At 39.3% G+C, this 26,015-nt stretch overlaps 1 protein-coding gene across 1 annotated transcript in view; it reads right to left on the bottom strand.

The window, feature by feature from the left end:
• Positions 1 to 25,957, bottom strand: part of LOC121946467 (uncharacterized) — a 34,524-nt gene extending 8,567 nt beyond the window's left edge. Inside the window, exons 1-16 of the mRNA XM_042491030.2 lie at positions 25,848 to 25,957; positions 23,085 to 23,166; positions 22,924 to 22,992; positions 21,282 to 22,446; positions 20,927 to 21,179; positions 19,116 to 19,397; positions 18,767 to 18,938; positions 3,633 to 4,155; positions 2,792 to 2,951; positions 2,516 to 2,635; positions 2,151 to 2,390; positions 1,823 to 1,991; positions 1,092 to 1,707; positions 843 to 996; positions 643 to 732; positions 351 to 546 (exon numbers count right to left, since the gene is read on the bottom strand). Coding sequence (XP_042346964.2) covers positions 351 to 546; positions 643 to 732; positions 843 to 996; positions 1,092 to 1,707; positions 1,823 to 1,991; positions 2,151 to 2,390; positions 2,516 to 2,635; positions 2,792 to 2,951; positions 3,633 to 4,155; positions 18,767 to 18,938; positions 19,116 to 19,397; positions 20,927 to 21,179; positions 21,282 to 22,446; positions 22,924 to 22,969 — 4,186 coding nt within the window. The 5' untranslated portion in view covers positions 22,970 to 22,992; positions 23,085 to 23,166; positions 25,848 to 25,957. The remainder of the gene's footprint in view (positions 1 to 350; positions 547 to 642; positions 733 to 842; positions 997 to 1,091; positions 1,708 to 1,822; positions 1,992 to 2,150; positions 2,391 to 2,515; positions 2,636 to 2,791; positions 2,952 to 3,632; positions 4,156 to 18,766; positions 18,939 to 19,115; positions 19,398 to 20,926; positions 21,180 to 21,281; positions 22,447 to 22,923; positions 22,993 to 23,084; positions 23,167 to 25,847) is intronic.
• Between the last annotated feature and the right edge of the window lie 58 nt (positions 25,958 to 26,015).

Here is a 26,015-nt window from a genome sequence, read left to right as displayed (position 1 = left end):
CAACACCCTTAAGGGGTTTAGACTCCTGTGCTCAAGCCTATGTGGCCCAGGATGTGCCTATTCTGCAAAACATAGGTATATACATAACATATTAGCATAATAACCACATTTTCACATTTTATATAATTTTTCTTTGCTAGATGAAACAGCACCCCAGCTTTCTCCCACATTCTGACATAATGAACCCCCTTACATTATTAAAACAGATAAAAGATTAATGTGTTGAGAAGCAGCCTCAATCTAGTTTGTTATTCTTGAAATTTGAAGGTGCTGATATAGGTGCTTGCCCAAGCTCAATAACTTACACTTATCATGCAAGACCATAATTGGTAGTTAAAGCATTATCACACCTGGTCCTTCAAGAGGTTGTAGTATGGATGGGATTGATTCCTTTGCACTGAGTGGGACAAGGTATACATCCTTGATGGAACGGCAACCATTGGCGACCACACCAAAACGACCTCTGCTGCTGAAATAGGAAAACAGGGAGACATAGGCCACTTCTTCCTCCTCTGTTGCAGGGTGAAAGCGGATCACACATAACTCCTGATAAAGCATGAAAAAAACAATAACATGTAAAATATTAATAGATTTTCAGTATTACTGTACAAGACAGAAAGGAATACTAAATCTACTGCTTGCCTTTGTAACAGAGGTCTTTAGTTTTGCAACATAGTCCCACACTGTTTGAGGAAGGATTCGTCCTCCAATTTGTATTGTATCAGGTAGATCCTAAACACAAGAAGTAAAAAAGAAACTCACTTCATATCTTTGGCGATTTAACTGATGACAATGGAAGAGCTTTTTGATATAATAAATGTTATTAGTGTGCATTACTTTACCTCTTTGACAATTTCAGCAGATCCTGAAACCAGATACGCTTTGCTGACAAACTTGGCCACAGTGAGCATGTTTAGGAAACCTTTCCACAGTATGTCTTGTTTAGCCAAGAACTGAGAAGTCTCACCATCAGCTGGGGATTCAGAAATCACGGTCCTGAGACACAAAACACAACAGCATGATGACAATCACATCCTCACATTATGCTGATTTTGCTTTTTTGTTTTTATATTCTGCAGTTCTTTAAATACCTTGAGGATGTGCCATAGAGTCTGGGATCTGCAGAGGAAGATGGCTTCATTAAGATAGATTTTGGTAATGGTTTCGTTGGTGGTCGGGAGGGGACTGGTGCTGAGGGCGGTGCAGAGATAGTGTCTTTAAGAGGAGCATAAGGGACTGATTGGTTATGAGTTGTGTTACTGGGACCAGAGGTGCCACTAGAAGCACAGAACCTGCTTGCTGCAGTGCGGGGATCCCGCCTTGTGATGGTTACTGTGGACACAGCTGGAATCACAACTGGTGTGTATGCTCTCTTTCGTTTTGTGCTTTTATAGGTGTCTTGAGTTGGGGATGCAGGGGACTCCATGATGGGGGAAGCTGGAGACTCCATTGGGGAGGCTGGAGAGTCCATTATGGGGGATGCAGGGGATTCAACTATAGTCAACGGTGGAGCATCAATGATAAGGCGGGATGAAGGGTCCATTAAGGATGATGTTGGAGAATCCATATCAGGTGAGTCTGGTGGAGCCCGCAGAGGGGAGTCATCTCCTGCAGACCTTTTCCAAAAGGGTTCATGTTTTTCTCTTGTTTCAGAAACCTTGGGTTTTTTCTTTGTCGGCTCCTCCTCTTCCTCAGCTAGTATTTGGCCTTTGGGAAGAAACAAGAAACTATTTTAAAAAACTAAAAGAAACAATAGGTGGCCAGAGGATAAGAATGTCTACAAGGTACTACATTGCTTATGTAAAACATCTTTTTAATTTACCTGTGCAAATCTTGCATTTCAGGTCAAACAGGTGAGCTTTGTGCTCTGATGTTGTGTCCTTTAGCATGCAGGCAAGAATATCTGGCACAGCACTGCCCTGGCTTGGCTGGTTTATTCTGGTCTTCAGAGCAGGAGCAGGAAGACTTTTCCTCTTTTCCTGGGAAGCAACCTGTACAGTCACAAACACACAATCAGATTCAACCCAGAATAACATCATAACATGCATTTCCTTTTATGAGAAATGTCTACATGGAGCAGGTCAGACAAAATAATGGTCACATCATTTTTTAAATTCTACCAAGTGAAAGTAAATGAAGCAAATACACACCATGCTTCTATCGGGTCTAGAAGGATTCAAACTGGGCAAATCAACCTTCACTGGTTCAGGCTTCTTCAGTAAACTTGTCACTTTAGTAGTTGCTGGATTTAAACTGGGCAAATCAACCTTCACTGGTTCAGACTTCTTCAGCAAACTTGTCACTTTAGCAGTTGCTGGATTTAAACTGGGCAAATCAACCTTCACTGGTTCAGGGTTCTGCAGCAAACTTGTTGATTTAGAATCCTTGACCTAGATACACACAGGTGATTGAAGAAGATAATATTTTCTGACACAAACACTGCTTGAACCTTCGAGTTTAAGCACAATATCTGATTTTATCTTGGTTGTTGTGTTTAACATCTATTAAACTTTACCTCTGTTTGTTTTTCCTTTGGACTTGGCTCAGATGCTTTGGTAGCCTGCATATCCTTCTGGCTCATCCTGGCCAGTCTGAAGGGACTAATCTCTCCACGTACAACCCGGCACAACAAGCCCTAGAGAGAGAACCCAAAACTGGACTGTCAGTTTGCTAAAAACACATAAGTGTGAGATAATCAAAAAAACTTCTGCAATATTGCAATTAGTATTCAAATGTATGCTAAGAACAGAGAACAAGAGACAGAAATGGGTTTTATCAACTTGAAACAAACCTTGTTTCTTGGGTCCTTCAGATTGAACATGATAGTTCTGTACTTGTTCATGTATTTGCTGTCTGTGTTGCGAAATATGTCGAACATCTCCATCTCAATGCTTGCGACAAGCTTTGCAACTTCACTCTCAGACAAATCCAAATCTTCACAATCACACACCCTTGACAAATGAAAAGGCAGTTAGTTAGTCGACAGACTTTTCAAGATGCAAGTTTTACTCTAATTATTGTAAAAGTGCAAATCCCACAAATATGTTCCTGTTGTCCATCACTTCATGGAAATAATCTGTTTTGTGAGTGAGTTTACTATCAGAATTTTTTTTTTAAAAATCATCTCTTTTTAGTTACAGTTAGGAGTGAGGTCTACTGTAGCTTTAATCAAAAGCTTCTGTCAAATATTCAGTAAACAAACAACTTTTTGAAATAAAAAAATACTAATTTATCCAAAAAACAGATGATACAACCCAATTTGAGCTGACGAGAACACACAGCAGGCACACAAAACTCTGTGTGATGCAGATCATAGGGCATGGGCCCCAAGTGAAATGCCAAGTTTTAAGGGTATCCTATAGAAACACACTGTAATAATCAACCTAATTCTTAAATGAATTCGTGGTGTATCATCCCCCAGATTATGTAGTATAGTAGTAAATATGTTACTGCATGCGTATCATGAATCATGTCAATGTTGTTTTTATAAATGCATAAAATTATTGCCTCTAATTATTTTGGCTACTTTCGCTGTTACTTTAACAATCATTGGGCTAGTTTTCAATTCATAAAGAGAGTATATTATGAGTCAATGACAAGACTTCAATACAAGCCTATAGAACAGTTCTCACCTTTTGAACAGGATGCTGGTGAGCGAGCGCTGGATGCTCTGTCTGACCTGGTTATTGGGCTGAGAGGGTCTGGAGGACGGAGCACTGGGTGCAGGTGGCACCAGCAGATTTCTGGTTTCATTCAGCAGCGTTGGGGCTGAGGAAGGTTTTTGGCCTGATGCGGAAGCTGACACATTGCTGGACGGAGGCTTGGGTGCAGGCTGCTTCTTTGGGATGACGTATGGGGTCTTAGTGACTATGAGGGCTCCTGTTTCATGATGTCTGGGAGCTGAAGTGGATGGATTTTGTGAAGCCGGAGACAGACTAGATTTAGCTGGGTTGGGTGGTAGAGGGGGATCTGATTCTGCAGATTGCTGATTAGGCACACCACTGTTGGTTGGCACCTTTTCTTTTTCTTGAGAGTGGCTCTGTGGTGGGGCTGGCTCTGCGACAGGCTGGGAGGAGGGAACAGCATCTGTCAAGGTGTCCTTTGAAGAAGTAACAGCCTCACTGTCAGCCTCTTCCTGTTTACTGTCCTCAGTAGCTGTTTGAAAAAAAAACAGCAGAGCATTTTGTGAACATAAAGGATTATATTTACTGTGACATAAACCAAAATGTCACAAGATATGCAAAACAGGTAAAAGTTCAAAACAGCATGATTAAATCTTCTGTCTATAAATAGAAACAAATATTTTTCCCAATTCAAAGGAATGAGAGGGGTGTACAACAAAGCTGGATTAGAGGTTTATTGAGGTATCTTGAATCTAAAACTAGAGTGTTACATGTCACAAAGGTAGCTTTCTTTCAAGCTGGCTAGATTGTCATGGTAACTTATGCTGCACAGCTAACCTGATTGGGAGCAAGTTATGTCCCCATTTCAGCTTGAAATCAGCTCAAAAGTGGCTTTCACTAAATCATCTCTTTTGGATATAGTGTCACTGTAAAATCAATAGTCAGTCTTTCAAAGATAAGTATTCGCCACTGAGGGAATATGTTAGAAATGAACTTTATCAGACTTGTTAAGCTATAACGTTACATTAGAATTGCCACCGATCAAAGCCATGCAATTGCAGTACAGCAAATGATATGCATCGAGTTGCCATGGGAACGAACATACACTCAGTTACTAATGCAGAAAATCAGAGCAAATTTTGTTTTATTTGTAAGGCCGTTGTTGCTCTCACTGAACCTCTGAATGTGTTTGTTGTGTTCTCTGGTCCATTTGTCCACACTGAAGTAAGCCTTCTATAAAATCACATTACACATGAATAGTTCACTATGATATATGATATGATGATGATGATGCTGATGTGCATGCATAAAAAATGCAGTGTAATTCCTTCAAACCGCCATTACGTTACCACTGAATTGCTGAAGTCAGTTTTACACAGCTTGTATATTACAACTAATAATTAGAAAATAGATTCATCTTATTAGTATTTATCACAGATAATATTAAATCAATAAACTTTATTTTACTTTGATCTGGCCAAAAATGAAAGTGATTTCCCTATTTACTTCATTTATGGGACAGTGTCAGTTTATGTAAATGCAGTTTGAGTGTAACGTTTAAATTTTCTGCATCGGGTTGGAAATGTAAGAGCTGCAGCTGTCACGTGGAGACGTGGTGACAGCATTCCCCTTTCACTTTCTTTGCAGCAACAGTGTTATTTTTTGCTGTAAAAATGTTCTTCATAGGCAGAGGTAGTCGACACGCAACCATTTTGTGTGGCAGAAGAGTTAAATGACTCAGCAAAAGGCACCTTTTATGGCAACGTGCACAAAGTCTGAAGAGGAACGCCACCATTATCCAAACAAGCTGATAACCCCCTTCATAGTAATCACTATCTCAGACTCAGGCTTTAGGCTTCATTAGTCCAGCTAAGGCAGAGAAAGCCCGACTCTGCCAAACTTGCTTCATGGTGCACCCATCAGAGTAAACTCATGGCACAACATGACAATACAAGTTTGTTTTTTGTTTTTTTTCTGTTGCTGTTAATTGTTTGTTTATATCAGAAATGTTAATAAAGCCGTCCTGTACATATGATTATGATCAGTTGCGAAATAAACAAAATGCTTGATTTTACAATTTACAATTGTAATATGTTCAATAAAATTCAAAAACTAGATGCAAAAACTGACATATAACAGATTGCATGAACAACTAATTTGTAAACGCATGCCTTTTTATTTTCCATATGGTCACACTTCTCCACTGCAATGATCAATGGAAAAATAAATGTTTTTCTTGTCAAAGAACCGTAAACACCACAACTGCAGGGATATCGCTAAAGTGTCTGTGCAAAAAAAAGTGTTAAATAAGATTTCAGCTTTTTAGTGTTTGTATTTGTTTGCTCACAAAAAGCTATGGGAATTTTCCAGACATTAAATTACCTCTGCAATTCCTTATCATGTCAAGACATTTCTCATGGTACCCTAATATATATTCACAATATGGAAATAAAAAGGGGTGATTGAAGAGGAATCTTTTTTTGAAGACAAATCTTTTGAAACTCTAAATCTGCTTAATTTATGAAATTAAGTTTGTGCAGTTAGGTTTCTTCATTTAAATCAAACAACTGCTCTAAAGTAAATACACAGATGAGCTTAGTTTCCTGTTCACTAAATCCATATGTACATTTTGCGATTATATTGATATATATTGATCAAGACGTTTTTGTTTTTTGCTCAGTTTTTTTAGCTAATATCTACACGCAGATACTGCGATATTCAGAACCAAGTTTTTGTAACTGCTACTTATTTGGTCACGTAAGGGAAATTTACAAGAACTGAGACTATAGTTTCTTTTATCAGTCTTTCATTGATATGACATTTTAAGCACATTTTAAATCACTTTTATTATTAAAACTTTTCATTAGTCTTGTCTGAAGCTGCCTATTGTCAAGAATATAATTTATTGTAGAAGCTTTTCCAATTATCTTCATAAGGAAGTTAGATTTGAGATCTGACAGACCATCACTCAGTGAAGAGTTTCAGGGTTAGTTTATACAGTCATTATCCCCACACAGAATAATCTCAGAGTGCAACAGATCCACCATGAAGAACCGTAAATGTGTGGTTTAAAAAAACACTCCAGCAGCTCTCCCTGGTCTCCTCCTGTGACCTTCAGTTTTAAACACCACTAAAGTTTATCTTCCTGCACAGTCCTCTGGTAGGATGTGACAACATTCACCTGCTCCGTAATGTCCTTCTACACTCTGTTGGCATTTTGTAAGACTGTTTTCTTCAGGGCCATTTTGGAGGATATGAATGATGAGTGTTTAATTTGGGATTACTGAGGCAGAGCCAATATGTTAAGTCATGATAATTAAAGACCTGTGAACGCACTTTACATTTGCTACTGACTGAAATTCTTAACACACAGGCAAATAAGTTGTGTGGCTGTCTGATAAATATGGCAGGAGTTGATCACTTGCATGTGTGAGGAAGACTGCACAAATATTTTAAATATATATATTAATGAATTTGATCTGCGGTTTGTTTCAGGGACGATCAGAGCTAGTGTGAGGCGGCCAAAGAAGAAGAAAATGCCTTTACTTCCTGTACATGAATTTAACAAGCTTTCCAATGTCAACAGATTTTTGTTTCCAGCTCATTTCTATAAATCTGTGTGTGCAATTAGCAGAGACAATCCTGTTATTTTTAGTTCCATCCATCTTAACAAGGACAGCATCGGAAAACATGTTTTCTGCTGTTAGGTTACTTTTCAGACACAAGGTGTTAACACACTGAAGCAGTGTCAATGCAAACTCTTACTAAATAAAAAGAGGAATAACTATGTGCATTGTAGTACAAAAAAAGGACAAGGACAGGTCCTTTAATGAATTTGAAAACAGGAAGAAAAGCTGGATGGTCCTGGTTTAATGCATCATCTGCAGTATAAAGTAACTAATAAATGAAAGAAAAATAGAAGTAACAAATATGCAAGAGAGTCACTTTCTGCATCTATAAGGAAAAGAATAAAGAATATTTATTTGTGTATGATTAAGACTGTGTGTGTGTGTGTGTGTGTGTGTGTGTGTGTGTGTGTAAAAAGGATAAAATGAGCAAATTGTGTTCTTTCAAAGTATGATGCTCTCTTTTTTAGACCCTATCATTGGTCAGTGAGAGAAAATCTCAGCACACCTGTGTAAACTGTTTAGAACACTAGAGTATACTCGTACGATCAATACAACCCCAGTAATTAATATTTAGATCCATCCAATGACTCAAGCAATATCTTTTATATTGCATGCAAACCATCCTTATTTCAGCCTCTCCAGTATTACTTTAATAGAAAGATGAGGGTCTGTATTTTTGACAGCATTTAAGATCACAGCGTCAGGATTTCTTAATACCTTACTGTACTGGAATACCATGAATACCCATGCCAAGTCACTTTATTCACAACTCTGACATCACCATGGCTAACTAATAATCTTTTTTGCTGATCAGTCCTTAGATGCTCTTAAAGTATCACAAAAAGTCCATCAGACTTACGACTGTGCATCCCCCATCTCTCCATGATCATCCTTAACCCCATGAGATTCAGCTGAGTTTCCATCAACCATCTGCTGGCTTTACTCCACCACCACCAGCATCTCGACTCCAGGGGATCCTGATCTAACTGCTATATTCACAAAGGCCTGCGATTAATGAAGATGTTTTACATCGATGGGGTCTAACTGCTAAAATTCCAATAAATACTGTTATCCATCCAACTGATTCCTCTGTATTAAACTAAATAGTCTGTACACATTCCTTGTTTCACAAGTTGTACACATCTTAATTAGTAAGAGTAATATACATTAAGGCCTTAAAACAGCACTGAGTAAATTATATACTTACTTTGCACATCTGATCAGCCAAAAAAAACATCTATTTGTCATTGTTGCTCTGTTCCCTTTTCCTGTATTTTAAACAAGGTCATCATTTTTGGCCTATTCATAAAATTCCTCATCTCTACTCTGAACAAGTGTTAATCAATTCAGTAGTTTTCCTGGAACCGACTCCTATTTTTAGAGGGAAACTCTTAAAAAACAGAATAACTCACATAATGTCACCTCTACAACTTGAATACTTTAACAATATTGCCTTTCAGTTGCAAGCTGGGTATAAAAATGACACCACTTCATCATGTTCACCAACATTTAAAATACTAATTTCATTGCGATGACTGTAGGCACTCGGCCTGGTTTCAGACCTCTGAGTCTCTGCTTACATCTCAGATTTCTTTTGCGAAATAAAATGGAAATTCTGTCATCAACAAATCAAAACACTTCACATCCTGATTTGTAACTTTAACATGCCGCCCTTTGCACAAAGTCAAACTTTACACTTAGACAGATTTAATTTTCCCAAATAAAACACGCAACTCCTTTCAGTCACGATTCCATACCAGTCAACATACTGTATGTACACACTTCATAATCACGGAATAAAACATTACTAAACAATGATCAATACTGTCATAACCTCCTTTTTCCCGCAGCTCATTCAGCATCTCGTTCCATATGTAAACGCTCCATCCCAAATACTTTGATTATGTTTTAGCAATGAAGACACAGCTGGAAAGACAATATGAGCACGACCCTAATGTATGTGATAAACTGCAGGAAACAGACACATCACACTACTCGCAAGAACGTTTGTCTGAGTTAGTGGGATGATACTAAATTTCTCATATCAAAAACAAACAAAACAATCCACAGGAGTATAATGCTCTATTGTGCATGATAATATCATTATTTCTTGTCTGTAATTACCTTCTTTATTCTTAAATTATTTCTTTGCTTCAAAGGAAAAATTGCAGATACTTTGAACAGAATAAGTTTAAGTTAATGAGTATTTCTGTGCTTGTTAAATAACTGAAAAACGTATTTAATTTTACAGGATTTTTTTCCATGAGCACATTTGTTGAGTATGAATGCACAGGCAGTTGGGGCAAAGTATTTTGCATCAAGGTTTCAACAGCCGGTATAGACGACCACAAGGTCATCACCTCTCTTGCTTTATCTCTGCATTTGCTCAGTTGTTAGCATATGTGAACAGTATATTTCCACAAAATGGCACTGACCCCAGTGTGTGAACAGGTGACGTGCGCTGAGAATGTAGTATCTGTCATTTTTAATCAGAAATATCCAAAATGGTTTTGACCCTTAATGTCTATTTAGTGAAACAGATCCGACTGTATAAATGTTATTTATACATTTCTGTTGGCTACCACATACAGGTTACACACATTCAAATACAGAAGTGCTTGTAAATAAGGATTATGACTAAATAAATTGGGCATTAACTAAATTGTTAGACCTTCTTTTTTATGTAAAAATATAGGGAATAAAGGCAATAAAAAAGTATTTTATTAATACAGCCTTTCCTATATAGTGTAACCCCAAATAAATAAATACAAGGTTTGCACATTCATAATAAGTTATTTTTTGTTTGTTTGTTTTTAAAGTCAACTCCCCAAGCAGACTCTCTGGAATTTTGCAGAAAGTCCACCTGAGGCCCCTTGTGGACTGGATGAATTGTGGATTTGGACAGCCCTCAACACTCGCTGACTTTGTAGAACCCAAAAAGTCTGCAAGTGTAGTGAATTCTGGACATGCAGATTCGGCCTCTAGAGGGCTCACTAAAGGACAGATATCAAGGACAGACAATCGTTTCAGTCTCATTTTAACTTTGTAACGGTAAGCTATGGTAAGTCTTTTCATGGCATCATGAGTCCCAAAATATACTATGCTCCGTTGTATACTGGGGTGTTTACCCCAGGGACGACAGACTGTATGGATAAACTAAAAACAACTCGGTCTCACTGTAGCCCCAAGTGGGAGAGTTTGTGCATGTCAGGGTCAGTAGTTGGTATATACTCATTTGGTGTTTTGACAGTCACATGAAGTTTTGAGGGAGAATATGTGTGTATTCAAGCCATATGTATCACTGGGAGGCAATAATGAGATGTTTTTCTATTCTACGAGGACACAAAACTTGCAGCAAATATACTTAAAATAAGGTGCAAAATTTCTGATGTCTGAATTTTATCATACAACTGTGTACTAATACTTTTTTTTAAGAGGTGATATTTGGTAAAACATATCTGAGGCGCTTTCTTATATCTCTGTGATGAAGTTGGACAGGGGATGACATTAAAAACAAAAAGGAGGCCAGTAGGGGAGTTGCAGTTGTTGAGGTGGTAGTACTACTAGCCAGAGGGATAGATTACCAAGAATTAAATGGATATACTCTCTTATATATTTCAATGGCTTTTTGGCTGTAAAAGCTGTGGATAAAAGTCCAGAAAAGAGGTGAATATACCATGTTTACCTGGGTATACTCTCCACTACACCACTGGAGGGGGCTTAGCCTCTCACAAACTGTGAAAAACTGGGAATGTCAAAAGTTGCTGTCTTTGGTTGCACATTACTCGTTTAGCCAGTAGAGGGTGCTCGTGTTTTACAATTAAATGTTGAGGTGCTGAGATTAAACCGTCAGAAAAATGCAGCAGGCATGACAGCTTTGAGAGCAAACAGGGGAGAAACGACAGAGTAATGAGGTTTAAAAGAGGTGACAAAAAGCTAAAATGGAGATCCAAGAGAAGGTCAAAGGATATATTTTGGCTTAACTCTGACATTTGGTGGCAACACTAAGTGAAAAGGCCTCAGGGATTTAACTCGGCACACTTATCAACACTAAATATTGCACACGCAGGTATGTGTGCTCTGAGCCACGTTTGAATAAAGATGTTACTATCACACAGTGACTTGTTACTGCTGTAAACACAGAAACCAAGCAACAGAAATCACATGCCTTTCCCGTGTACGTTTCACCACATCATGTGGTCACACTCAAGCTGAACTTTACAGACTCTGACTGCCAACTACTGGAGGGAATCGAATTTACACAAAGAAAGAAACAATATAATCAAGAAAGACTTCAATTACACATTTTGTGTCACTTCCAAGAAAAAGGGCTTGACATAAAAGTGTAATATTTAGGTTTTGGTAATACCCACATCCCATTAAATGTATCATAGCGACAAATGTTTGTGTATTGGAACTTTAGGACTTTCACCATTAAGGTGTCATATGAGCAGTTCAGTCATTTTTGAAGTTTCATGTACCTACGGAGAGTCGGCATTGTGCTTAGCCAGGAACATGTTGGCGGCAGAGAGGGCTGAAACACTGATATTGTCTGATAAAGTCAAAAAAATAAATAGACGCTCCTCTGTGAGAGCCTTTCTCAGACCTTTTCTAATAGTTCTGCCTGATAGTCATACGCTATCTCTCTCACTCTCTCTCTCTCTCACACACACACACACATATATAAAACTTGTTTCAAAAAAGCATGAGTTGAGGTGCTATATAGCAGTGCTGCCACAAAATGACTTTTTGGGCTGCTGTATTTTTCTTTAGAGGTTTTCTACTGGTTCTTTTTAGTGTTGTCATAGAATTTCTATTGAATATAAGTAAATTAATCAAATTAAGTAAAAGCAGGAAAAGCAGATGTTCAAAATCCTCTGAGATTGCGTCACATTTAAAAAGCAAAATGCAAGTAAAAACAAAACTTTACAATATTATTTTCAATATTACTTTTTATCTATATTATAAGTATTTAAATGAGTTTTAAAAAAAAGTAAACACTATTTTTAAAGACTATAGCAAAACCCTCAGATAATTAGATTCAACCAGAGCGAATGAGGCGAGGAACAAGCACTGTGAGTGAGTGAGTGAGAGGAGGCGGGGCTATGAGGGCACTGCAGCCGTGTGTGTGTGTGTGTGTATGTGTGTGTGTGTGTGTGTACACTCTCTGACAGAGAGAAGACAGAAGAAAGCGCAGCTGGTATCGCCAGTACTGATGTGAAATTTGAGAACCGAGACCATTTCAAATATTCAGAATTGATATGTAAAATTCAGAAATAAATCTATATTTTTGACAACAGTAGTTATTTCCCCATTAAACTAAGCTGAAGAACCAGCAGAGAAGCTTATGAGTCCACAAATTGTTCTTCAGAGGTTCTCTCCTGGTTGTTCAGCTTAGTTTGGTTCAGTTTACGAAGAAAATAATGAAACAATTGCTTTAAACAGCCTACACACAATGTATTTCCAGATTTCCAAATATTATCTGCAAGTAAAATTGTCATTAAGAAGCTTACTGACTCATTTTTGGTATGATTTGGCATCCTTTAAGGGCCACCAGGCTCAGAAAAAAAAGTCCTATATGGCACCTCGAATGGTTTTAAGTGCTATTTCGCACCTTGAAAAGATGGTAACCATATGGCACCAAAACAGGGTCTCCTGTGAGCTGAAGGAAGGCCATTTACCACCATTTTTGTGACCTTCTATATTCAGGGAGTTTGATATTTGAAAAAATATGAATGTAATGGGCTTGTCATTGGCTTAAATTATTCCACAACGGGAAGACTGAAGATTTTCTGTCCCTTAAATCATTTTGGATTTCATAGTGTTTTTCCTGAGTGAAACAGTACCAGACAAGTTTCCTGCCAGCGACCAATGACACTTAAACTAAGGGAAGAGAGGAAAGACAACAGCAACTCCCTCCTACAATGAGAGCTGAAGAGAGGGACCAAACACTTTTAGACATTTTAAAAAAACAAAGTTAACAACACTGATACAGGTTGCGAAGCAACAGAGCAGTAGGTGCCACAGATCCTGTCTGTTTTGGGATCTTCTGTTTTGTGTTGTCATTTTTAAGTGTCTGATTTTTAAAGCAATTTAAGATTTCAATTACAAACATGTTGCAAGTGTGTGTGTGTAAAACTGAAACCCTATTGATACTACAAGATGGACAAGTGTGCCTAATTGTTGCCTCTCCACGCTGCATATAGAGCTTCCCAATGGTACATAAGACATTTTCTTTAAAAGCAAGTGGCCAAATGCCCCTATACATGCTCCAACTGTAGCCATTTTTAAAACTGAGCCCAAACTGTTATTTTTCCAAAGCTTTTAATTTATCAGTTTGTGTTATTTTTATTTATTTTGTAAATTTGGTTTTAAACTCGTCTCTACTTTTATGTATATAATTTATACTTTTTTTCTCATCTTAAGCCTGTAAAGCACTTGACCTCTGACCTCTGTGTGTGTTAAGGTGCTATATAAATAAACCTGCCTTGCTTTAAGGTGATACAGAAATGATTTATACTGCATACTTGTGAAAAAGAAACAATTTGACTAAAGCTTTGAACTGTGCTACAGTAAGACTGTATCTGTAAGACAACACTCAAGTTATATACAAAAAGCTGCAATTTAAAGTTAATGTGATAAGAGGCCCCACTTGTTTTTCCCTGAGATCCATGATGTCATGTGATGCAGAGATTAAACTGTGCAGCAAATCATCAAGCGTGGCGGTACCACCGTTCATCAGGACAACACCCCTGTGTGCACCAGGCCGCACCTGGTTAGCGGACGCCGTCTCTGCCTGCATCACTTCCTGACCTCAACGCAACTGTGAACCCGTGAGACGCCCTGCAACACAGCCGCTCGAAACTTGACCTCTGCCTATCCAGGAGCGAACACGACCTTCTCCAGAAATGTGGCAGCACCTCACAGCTGCACATCCAGAGGCTCACTGGCTCCATGAGGCGTCAAACAGGGTAGGATGCAACAGGTGATCACCAAGATGGACTGCTGGACAACTACTATAAATGGAGTTGGTGGAGTAGTTTTGGTTTATGTTTCATTGACAAATTTAAGTGATGAAAGTAAACAAAGAACTATAGTCAAAAGGGTGTGAGATCAAAAAAAGGCCAAGATATTTTAGGTAAGGTTGTTTTTTTTAGCCATTGAGCACTTTAGTAGAAACATTTTGTTATTGTTTACCAGCACACAGTAAATATCCATTGTCTGTTCAAAACTGGGTTGTGTTGGTAATGTGCTAACTGGCTAACTTGAGTCTTGAATTTGTCCTTTTGGTCTTCTGGTTTCTCTTTCTGAATGACGATTACAGGCTACAGCGGCCTGCTGCTACAGAGTTATTTCCTCTCCTACGAGGGCAGAATGTACGTACTAGTTGGACGTTGGCTGTAGTATTTGTGTTTTAAGCCACCAACATCAAAACACCAAATGAGGGAATATTTTTTGGAAGAAGGGTGTTTCCCTCCAGCTGAGTTCCAGAGACTTAAGAAACAATACGGAGGAACATTGAAGCTGTCTGGCAGCACATAGTGGCCCAACACCTAATACCTGTCACCTGTCTGTTTATATACTGTATTTTCTTTGTTTTTGTGAGGGGTCAGGTGTTATTTACAGTTCATCTGCTCTTTGTGAAGATTGACTTTTACTTAGTTTTACATGCAAGTTTGTTTTTTTTTTTATATACATGACAGTTTCATCTGTTTAAGTGACCTAAGTTTAGGATTCATGCTGACACGTTGACGTATTGATTTTGGCTCCGTGGAACTATCCCATGACACTCTCGCAGGCATCTAATAGTAAACAAAGTATACAAACAGCAGACCTACTGTCTGCTTGTTCTTTATATTGCATAACTTTGTAAAGTGTAAAATGCTGCTGTTTTTAAAAAAATAAATTAAACACTAGTAGTACAGGTTGTAAAGATAGGGTAGAAGCTGACCCCAGGTCAGTGCTCAAAAGGAAACCACAGAGATGATTTGCTTTATAAAACAGACTGAGTTGTTGTTGTTTACTGCTGTTTGTGTGTTTGCATTAATATGTAGAGAAATGTGGATGCAAACGTGAGTGTTTAAGCAAACAAAGAGGGGTAGGGGGTTCAGAATATCAGGAGCATTGTTGTGCTTGTACTGTTATCAACAGAACTAAATGTGACTTAATATGGTCCCAGTAGGGTTATTTAATCACGAAATCCACAGTATGTTTCTAAACAGATGCCTATCCTTCATCCCTAGTTTGTGTGCATGTGTGCTGAACTGTAACGCTTCTTCACTGGCAAGAGGGTGAAATCTTTTCTCAGAGGACTGAAGGAGTGCAGCATTCATCTGATGGTGGCCAGCAGACAGTGCGAAATCATCTTCATGGGAATATGACAACAAATCGTGTTCAGTGGACTCCAGGTGGAAAACCATCCTAGCATCTGCACTGATGAATCCTCGTCCTCTCTGGTCCTCTCTGCGTCTCTGCAGCAGCAAGAAGTCACCTCCTCCTCCAGTCTGCCCTGTCCCTATTCTGAATCCTATCCAAGCTCATATTCGTGTGTGTCGTGCAACGACTGGTCCAAGTGTGCGTTGATGGATAAGGCACTTAAGGTTGCAGCGTGAATTTAAAGATTCCCCTGATACATGGAAAGTTGTTTGAGCATGACAGATGGACGAGGAAGGTTGGAAATTGTTGTGCTGTGTGCGTGAAGTGCATTTCATGGATTAAGTGCAGCATTTAGTTCATTTTATGTAAATGTTTTATGCAACTGCAAATAAATAAAGAAATGTTGCCTGATTGAGGCAAAAGACTACTGATGACTGGAGTGTCTGTGGGACGATACTGTAGGTGCTTGAACATCGGGGTCCTTGTTTGAAAAGGTGTTGAGTGGTTTGAAGAGGATGTGCCCTGCCAACATCGTGGCATTATGACATCATTATGGGTTCACAAAACCAACGTATTCAGTAGAACTGAAGAGTTGTGAAAGGTTTGCTGTGGTAGATGTGAGCAAGACATGCTGAGTGCTGTTATCACAAATGTCTACCAAGTTAACTATGTAAGTCTACATACAACTGCTGAGTGACACAAAACAGAAAACACGTCATGAATAATTGAGTTCTTCACTGTTTAGGGAAGTCATTCTACTCTTTGTTGTACATTTCTAAACATTAATCAGTGACTTTATTTGGGCTCTTGAAGTTCAAGAGCTTGAATAGTCCTGTTAAATTTATTTCATATGCGGTAGGGCTGGGCGATATGGCCTGAAAATAAAATCTAAATAAAAAAAATAAAATGATTTACGATTTTAGCTGTTTTTTTTTCCTTCTTAAAAACAAAAAATTCTTTTATTTTAGCAATAAGGGGGAGTGGGAGTTATTTAAATTTGCACCGAAGGCTGTAGTAATTTCACAAAACATACTTACATGAATTCATTTATATCTTATTTTCAGGGATATGAAGCACGACTGCATCAGTGACAGCTTTGCAGCGGGTCGCTTTCCTGTCATACATACATCAAATGATTTCACTAATGTCGGCTGCTTTTTAGCGGGTGTTTGTGAATGACGCAGTCTTGTGCATCTCGAAGTGAGACACATTTCTCCAACCGGGCTGCTGCCGCTGTTTGAGATGTTGAAATAACTGCTGCCTTCAGTTGTAACAGCCTTTAAACAAACTTTGCAGCGGACTGTGGTTTGTTCGAGACCTGACGCCGCAAAACAGAAGCAGCTCCAAACAACTGAAGAGATTGTACTCTTCATTGTCATTAACGCTTGCTGGCATGTTGTCGTGTGTGTGTGTGTATCTCTAGGAGGGAAGTGCAAGGGGAGGGTGCAGCCCACTGTGACTACGGAAGCCCAAAGGGAGAGGTGAAGGAGAAAATCTAGACTTGCATTTCAAAAATCGTCCTGAACCGCAAATTAGAATAAATCGATAAAATCAATTTATTGCCCAGCCCTAATATATGAGATTCTGTGAGATCCACTGTCTAGCTTAATTTCCTAAATATCAGCTTCACTGGGATATGAGCACTCCAAGAACAAACTTTAGGGCATAGACCCTTTTAAGGTTTACTAGTATGCAGATCCTAGTGCAATCAATTTTTCTTTGTTTGGCCATTTGTCCGGCACTTGACAAAACCTTTTAGCCAGATATGCAGTGTTGGATTACATTTTAATTATTCCTAAATCAAATTATAATCTAATATTAGGCTATTTTGAAAGTTAATATTTATTAAAATACAGAGGAAAATCTTTTGGAATCACCTTCTTTCATTACTATAATCAGCCTCTACATTATCTACATCTACTTTATCATTGTTAAAAAAAAAAATCTCTAATTGGCAAAGATTTATAACACCTCATAGATTTCTTTGTAATAAATCTTAACTTTTAAATATAACATTTTTTTGGAATTTGAAGGTTTCTATCAATTTTGTATAGCTCCTTCTTGATTTTTTTTTAAAGAATGACTACTGTTATCAATTAGGGGAGATATCCTCATAAGCCATCATTGGTTTCTAACCTCTCCTGCACAATGTTTAAACTTTTTTAAAGTATTAACATCTCTTTTAATACACATGAATATGTGTAAACAAACTAAACTAAGGCACCTTATTATAATGTCTTTAAATGTTGATGATGGAAGTTAAGGATTTAAGTTGTTAAAATTGATTTCAAGGCAATACAATTGGAATAAGATTGTGCAAGACGCAGTTCAACATTTCAGATGATGAGAAATGTTGTGTATACGTGAGCATCGTCCTGTTGGCTCCAAGATGAACATGTGAAAACATACGGTGTGCTTCAATGTGCACTACAGGTTATGGTGAGAAAAGCACCGAAACCTTGACTGTAAAGTCTTCGTACTGTCGAAGGCAAACAGCTCATTTCACAGTACGGGGCATGTCTCCAAAACAAGAAACTGTTACCAGAAGTGTCAGTGTGTTAAGACTTCCTTGTTACCAACTACAGCTTCTTCCAACTTGTGTTCATCAGTCTGTGACTGATCGTCATGTTCTGCAGCACATGTTCTTCAGTGAGGACCCTTGAGTTTGTGACTTTTGCAGAGTCAGACAAACTGAACATCAAGGCAGTGTTTCGATACACTGATACCAAAACGCCATAAAGCGACCTGCCTACCCAGCACTAACCCACACACAGTTACTCTGTGTTGCAGTTACCAGTTAAGTAAACCAGTTATGAGACTGGTCTAAAAGTGTGTTTGGCTGAATATTGTAATCCTGATTCATCAAGTATGTTTCAGCACATTTTGAGCATTTAGAATCAATAGAGAAACTATAAAAGTGAACATACTTACCAACTGCTGACCCCTGCTACTTATCAGTTATCCCAGAGTGAGTGAGTGTGAGTGTGTGTGTGTGTGTGTGTGTGTGTGTGTTTGTGTGTGTGATTGTGCCACGATTCAAAGAGGAAGGAAAATCTGTTATGCCAAAAGAGGCCCTTGGTGTGTGATGTGTAAACTGCTGTGTGATCTGAATGTGTATGAGTAGCGAATGATACATACACGCTGTGTAAAACTTAGATGATGGTATGGTAGTGGCCTGAGCTTCTGTGAGACTGGGGTCGCAGGCTAAGGGAGATGCAGCCTCCTCCTGCCCTCCTCCAGCTTCCTTCATCTCCTCCTCTTCCTCGACTTTTCCTGCTAATCTCTTTGACATCCTACCCGACTTTTGACCCTGTAATGAAAACATTGGCAGAGGTCAAAAAATAATGATACTTAATATTGTAGAATAGATTTTATAACGTGGTATTAAAATCAGACAAGATATAGAACAGGCTCATCAAAAAATATACTGCCTACACACTTGAATGTTAAATCTCAATGTCTTCATTTCCATGTTGAATATACTAACCTTTGTGGTGGGTCGGCCAACAGCAGCTTTTTTCGGCGGCCGTCCTCTGGGCCTGGGCATCTTAGGAACAGAAAGAGTCTTCATCGTGAAGGCAGCGTGCTGAAGGATGCAGTCAGTGCCACAGTAAACAGAGTCCTGCAGGGCCGGTTTGGAGCACCCCGGTCCGATGCACAGAGGAATAGAGCTTTTCGTCTCCATCTCAGCTTCGGACTCAGGCTCTAGCTTCACAACAGGGGCCTCCACTTCCTCCTTCTCCTCCTCCTCCACCACCACTACAGTCTCCTGAAAACAGAGAACCCTATTTATACCTGGTACTAAAATGTGCCTTGAGTGATCAGATCACAAGTACAGGTGTGTGTGTGAATACACCCAAAGAGGTTGTGCGATATGCGGAAATATATCGTTTCAACATAGAAAAACGTCTATTGTACCATATTATGCTATATTGATTATTTTGTTTGAGTTGTATGATAACGCTTTGCATCCGTTCCTGTGGCCAAGGGGGCGTCTACACAATGCATGGTACCAAAACCAACAAACATGGAGGAGCTGGAGAGCAATACTGAACATGGGGATTCAGCATAAGGCACTGACACAACTGTTGACCACAAGCTCAAGTCCACAGCAAAAACATCAACACATCCGGCCCAAGACGAGCCGGTCCTTCAAAACAATGATTGATTATTTGATTATAACAGTACTCTATTTAACTTTATACTATCTGTTATTTAACATTATAATATTTATGCAACTTTATTTTATGGCAGTAGCTACTTTATTTTTAACTGTGGTTCATTTCATGTTTTTTAATGCAAGCAGTTTACAGTAGTTTAGAGATTTTTAAAAAAGATATATATATATTTATATTAAAAATATTGTGATATTATTTTAATTTCATATTGCCCAGCCCAACACCCGAGTGATCCTAAATGCATCTTGAGGTCTGATCGCTCAGTCTAACCACATACGGACGTGCTCGGGGCCTCACTGGGCCATTGTTGCTGCAGTTACAGAGGTCAGAGGCACATGAATGTCTGCCCGGTCAGCACGGCTAAAGCAGCAGCAGTTGTTAAATGGTCCTAACAAGCTCTCACTGATACAGCAAACTTCAGGGATTTTTGATCTTGTGTGCATGTGTTCCTTTTTTAATCATTCTTTGCTCACTCTCTAAATTTGGACATTGTTGCAGGTACGTGAGTGCAGCACAGGCGAAACTCAAACTTTTAGACCCAGCAAAATGAATGGTTAAGTTTCACTTTCACTGGGCGTCACTGCACTGTGTAGTGCAGTTAATGACAGCATGATATATATATATTTCAAAAGTGCTAAAAACTCTATTTGTAGCTGCAGATGTGTTAATTGTGGCGGCCTGCCACAAAAAAAATTCCTCAATAAAAACATGCAGGTGGTCACTCAAGATGCATGTGGAGACACAATCTAAAGCCAGGTGTGAACAGACGGCTTAGAAGCTGTTCACTTATGATCGGATCATCCTAGACGCATGTTAATACCAGGTCTGAACAGACTCAGTGTCTCATTTTAGACCCCAAGAAAAACACAATTTTCAATGTCTATTTCTGCTGACAACCGAATGCAGCACATGGAAAAAAATCGACAAGCCACAGTTTCTCCAGATGTTCTGCAGCTGAGACGCACCTGAGCAGCACTGCACACGCAGGCAGTGTGGCTGCTCTGGGTTGCTAACACTGGTGACAAAAACCAGGTTCACCGACAAGCACACAGGCAGTGTGTTTCTGGCGTAACTTCTGCAGCCATCTGAGGATCACTGGCAATCAAATCAAAATTCTAACCTTGAGGTCTTGCTGCTGCTGATTGCCTTCCTGTTCTTCACCCAGAGGAGTTGGTGTCGAGCATTCGGGAAAGCTAAGCTCAGGCTCTGGCTCTGGCTGAGGCTCAGGTTGGAGTTGGATTTGCTTCTTTGAAGTGCAGGGGGGGCAGATGTACTCCTCCCCTTTCCTCTCCATCTTCCGGCCCTGCGTCTGAGTGATACCAACACAGTCACCATGGAACCACTCCTGGCAACTGTCACAGCAGATCATGAACCTGGAAACAAACAGCAGTGATCAGGAAGTGAAATTGACAGATGGTTGAGGTATGCAAACCTCCGAAGCCCAAGAGATCTTGTTACCAGAAGTGAGCTTATACCTTTTATCTTGTTTTTGTCGACAGATGCAGTACAGAGCATTGGGGTCGGAGCCCTCTGTGTCTGATGTGCTCTCTTCTACACACTTATCGTCTTTCTTCTCCTCCTCCACCTCCTCCTCCTCTGGTGCATCATCATACTGGCCAGGAATGACAGCAGTAACCTGGTCTAAATCAGTGTCTATGATTATGCAGTCTAAGCTTGATTGCTGAGCAGGGCTGTCAGAGTTAGCAGATGATAACTCTATTCCAGTGAGGCTGAGTGAATCGTTTTCATTTTCTTCTTCTTGCAGCTGCTGCTCAGCTGGATTAACAAGCACCACCTCATCATCATCATCCTCATCGTCAACAATGTTTGATTGAAGCGCTGCTGCCCTGCCCCTCCCTCTGCCCCTTCCTCTACCTCTTCCCCTACCTCTCCCCCTGCCTCTCCCCCTTCCTTTGGGCCTTCCTCTGGGCCTTCCTCTACCACCTCTCCCTCTAGCTTCTGTGTCAACCTTCCTGCTTTTAGATGCCATCTGCTCTTTAATCTGTAGCAGTGTCATTTCATCACTGTCCTCATCTTGACTAGATATCAACACCACATCATCATCCTCCCCCCCTGCCACATTTTCAGAAACACCAGGCTGCAAGATCTCCATGTCATCGGCTGATTCAACATTATCAGTTTCTTCCATAACCTGTGGAGGAGGGGCCTCGACAGCATCAGGAGCTTCCAAAATGTCAGGGACTGCCAGCTCATCTGACATTTCCAGCGACAAGCCCTCGCCCCCGCCGAGCAGTGAGAAAGCAGTGTGGAAGGCAGACCCAAAATCTTGCCATAAGCTGGGGTCAAGGCTCCCTCCCGCAGAAGCTTCTGATGCTGGCTTGCTTTCCTCTGCTACAGGTGATGATGGGGCGGACCACTCAAGCTCATCTAAAACACTCCTAGTTGTATGAGAAGCTCTCTCGGGGGTGTGGGCTTCTGGAGCAGGCTGGGGTGTCTGGTTGTTTCGACGATTTCTGCCTCTGCGTGTGGGTGGAGGACTGTGGGTTAGGTCTCCGACTTCATCCAAGAACTCTCTTCTAGCGATGGTCGTCCGCCTGAAGCCCCAGGACTTTTTAACCTGAGACATGGTCGGTCTAACACTTGTCTCTCCTCCACCGTCTGACTGGCTTTGCTGTTCCTCTATATGAAGACAGGAACAAACAGGGTTATCAAAAAGAGAGCCAAAATCTCCTTTATGTTCATCCATCATGTCAGCCTCTACATTTAAGCAACATATAGACTGACGCCCAGGTGTGAGGAGCACGTGTGGGTCACTCATTCATCAGTTTTACTCAATCTTTCCTGTTTCTGTTTCAAAATAAAAGCCCTCAAACAATGTTTCTCAATCGAAAAGTATCCCTTAAATTGTTAACATGAAGCCTTCTAAAGAAATATATGCAGAACCGTGTTGTTGACAATACAGTGGCTTGCTCGGCTCTGTAAATTAGTGCAGTATCAGCTTTTAATTATGGCAATACAGAATTTATAGCAGCTAGTAGCTCTCCAGCAGCACTGCAGCAACACCACAATTGTGCAAGCTGCAGCAGTTCAGTGAGGTAACCGTCACACGCTGATAACACATGCAATTTGGCCCAGCCGTAGACAATTGGTTTTTACCTGAATTACTATCATCAGTGACGCTGTTATTTTCAATTGAGTCCATATTGACCTCTACAGTTGGCAAGGCTGTCAAAGAACAAGAAATATAATTGGTTAGTGCACAAGCATAAAGTAATGTGAACTCATTTGATGAGGGATAATTGCAGAAAAACAGGTACCTCTGCAACCAATGAGCAGATGGCTGCCAAAATCTAATTTTCAGGACTTGTAAAGTGTCATTCCACTTCTTTCTTTTTGCACCTGGGCACATTAGAGAGGGAAAACACACCAACACAAACTACATTAGATTATGAGTCAAAAATAAGCCACAAATGCATACGTCAAAAGTTTAACTTGATTACAAATATTGGGTGCTGTGTGTGAAGGCAGACATGGCCATCTGTTCCATATGAAAAGAAATGCTCATAACAAAGTACACGTACAAATGCGCTCGATTGTCATTTCATTAGGGCCACAGAACTACAACTAATGCATTCTAACACGACAGCCCTGCAATGTATCAAACAGGTTATACTGATCAATTAATACTGAAACTGTTTTTAACAGATGTTGATTCACCTACTGTTGAATTGTAGTTTACTGAGAGCTGTTTCTGATAAGCACCACAAACAGTTACATAACATCTATATACTATCGCATAAGCGAATCCTCTATAGATGATTTTTTTAGGAGTCATGAGCAAGAGCAGAGGATGTCCAAACAGAAAAAAAATATTAATGCCATCTTCAAGGGCATACTTTCAAAAGTACGAAAAATATAATGCAAAATCGGTGTCAATTTTTAGCCCATGAAATTAACATTTAGCAAATACTTTATTTTAATAAAATATTTTATAAATACCTACATTCAAACGTGATTTATATACTATTGTGATGCATGTGTCTGTACTCTAATAATATTAAATAAAAAATATATATTAATTTGCTGCATCAAGAGTGGCAACCCTTCTCACATAGTGCCTTTTGGTTACAAACTCCAAGCAGCATCACTGAGAAAGGGCAAGAAAAAAAAATTAAGACCTCTTTAAAAGAAATTCAAGACTTTGTTCACAAATCTATGAATTTTTAAGGCCTTATTTTTTGAATATTCAATTCAAGACTTTAAAAGACTTTTAAGACCCCACAGGTACCCTGTGGACATCATGCTGCCAGGACAAACAACTGAATAAAAAAAGAGTTGAATTGTGGACTGTCCTTTGTACTTATAGTCAATGCTTTCAAAATAATGGCTCCATTAAAGACACGTCTTCCATAACTCCAATAAAATTGCAAAAAAAAAGCCACTTAGGCCATCATAAAAAAAATTACTGGCTGTTCTTACTACCCCTTTTATAAGTCAAGCTGACTGCGCCTTTCAAGCTTGTCACAGCCCACCCACCCACCCCTCCATCGCTGAGATCCCTCTAATTCCATGAGGTAGGAGAAAACATTGTTTTTTTTAGACAGGCTTTCAGTTAGAATAATCATACATATTATTTATTAACTTTTTATGTTTTAATCCTTGTTTGGATTTTTGTATCTATGCCCTCATTTGGCTTGCTGATGCTGCAATTTAACGTTATCGGCTCTGTGCTGGTTATCAGAGCTATTACATTTTTATTTTTTATGGTGTATTTATTGTGTCTTTAGGGTAAAGCACTTTGTGATTTATATGTGAGTTACTATAAATGATTTTAACTTACTTATTTTTTTGTTTTAAATAAAGTTTAAGTAAAGTGTTGATAAAATAGGTGTCAACCTGAGCATGGTGTGTGTTGTAACTTTGATTTCTCTTTCGATTCATGTCGTTTATCATGCACCGCCTGCCACCATGGAGAAAGGCACTGCTGTGCACGGGGTTTCCTCAGTTCTTCAGTTACATTATAGCCGTCACGAGGGTAGGATAGACTGCAAGGCTATTGTACGATACTGCATGCACTGTAGCTACTGAGCAACTCAGTGCATGTTACTTTGAATTAACAAAGTCAACTTGGAGATTTACTTTTACCCATCTTTCAGATGAAGATGAGAAAGCAAGAACAATTGATCTTGATTAAGATAAAACAATACTGACACTTGACCTGACCATAGAAATATAATAAGTCATGTTATTCTATTTCTATGGGCAGAACAGATTTGACAAGTAAAAAGAATAAGATAATATGGTTTATAGCTTTATCTGATGTAGCAGAATTTAGGGTCAATTTAAATTCTATTTCTTCTTAAACCACGTTTAAGAAAAATGACAATAAATCTACCTTGAACATTATTAGAGAGTAAAGGAATGTGAGCCTATCTGCCCATATATTTACATTAGTTAGCTATATGAGTTTATTATGCTGCTTAGCAGTTGCGGGCGTTTTGACGACACTTTATGCAGGAGCACGTGATTAAATGTGCTGTGTTGTGACTACCTAACATGAACCCAAGATGGTTTAAGTTCATATTATTTGTAACGTTATTTACAAAAGCTACTCAGTGTTGACATTATGCAAAGTGTGTTAACTGTTGTGTTAAGGCCGAAATATGTGACCTCCAAGCTACCTTCATGTCTGGTACTCACTTAGCAGAGTCTGCCTTATCCAGACGGTGCAATTATGCAGAGACTCGCCTACAAAAGTGCTAATTATAATGAGGGCAGTCCACAATATCTCTAAACTTTAACAGACGCTTGTTAGCACAACAGAAACGAAACAGTCCTTACTAATGTCACCACAAGGACTCAGTCGGCTGTGAAAGTGCAGAAACGAAACGTCCTTGTTCTGCAACGATGCAAATACTCAACATTGTTCTCTGCACCTAATTTAGCTAACAGCTAGCTGCTACACTACCTGCTAACAAACGTAATGCCCTGAAAAGCTAATTACCTCCGATGCTACTGACAGCAGAATTCAATGGTTCAAGCTTTGTTCATGAACAACGTGAGGAAAACAGTAAGCATACCTTGATTATAAACGATTATTTTCCAGTTATTAATGGATTCGCACGGCTAGCTAGCTAGCACAGCCTTCCATTTTCTCCATGGATGTTATCTCAGGCTTGCTGTTTCGCAATCTCGCGAGATTTACTCACAGGCTGAGAGCGCCGTGATTTCATGCTTTAGAGTTAATC

Source organism: Plectropomus leopardus, chromosome 9 (genome assembly GCF_026936395.1).
Source record: "Plectropomus leopardus strain MGB_pleo_1.0 chromosome 9, ASM2693639v1, whole genome shotgun sequence".
Classification (NCBI taxonomy): domain Eukaryota; kingdom Metazoa; phylum Chordata; class Actinopteri; order Perciformes; family Serranidae; genus Plectropomus; species Plectropomus leopardus.
The sequence above is the reverse complement of the archived record's forward strand: the minus strand, read 5'-3'. Positions and strand labels throughout refer to the sequence as shown.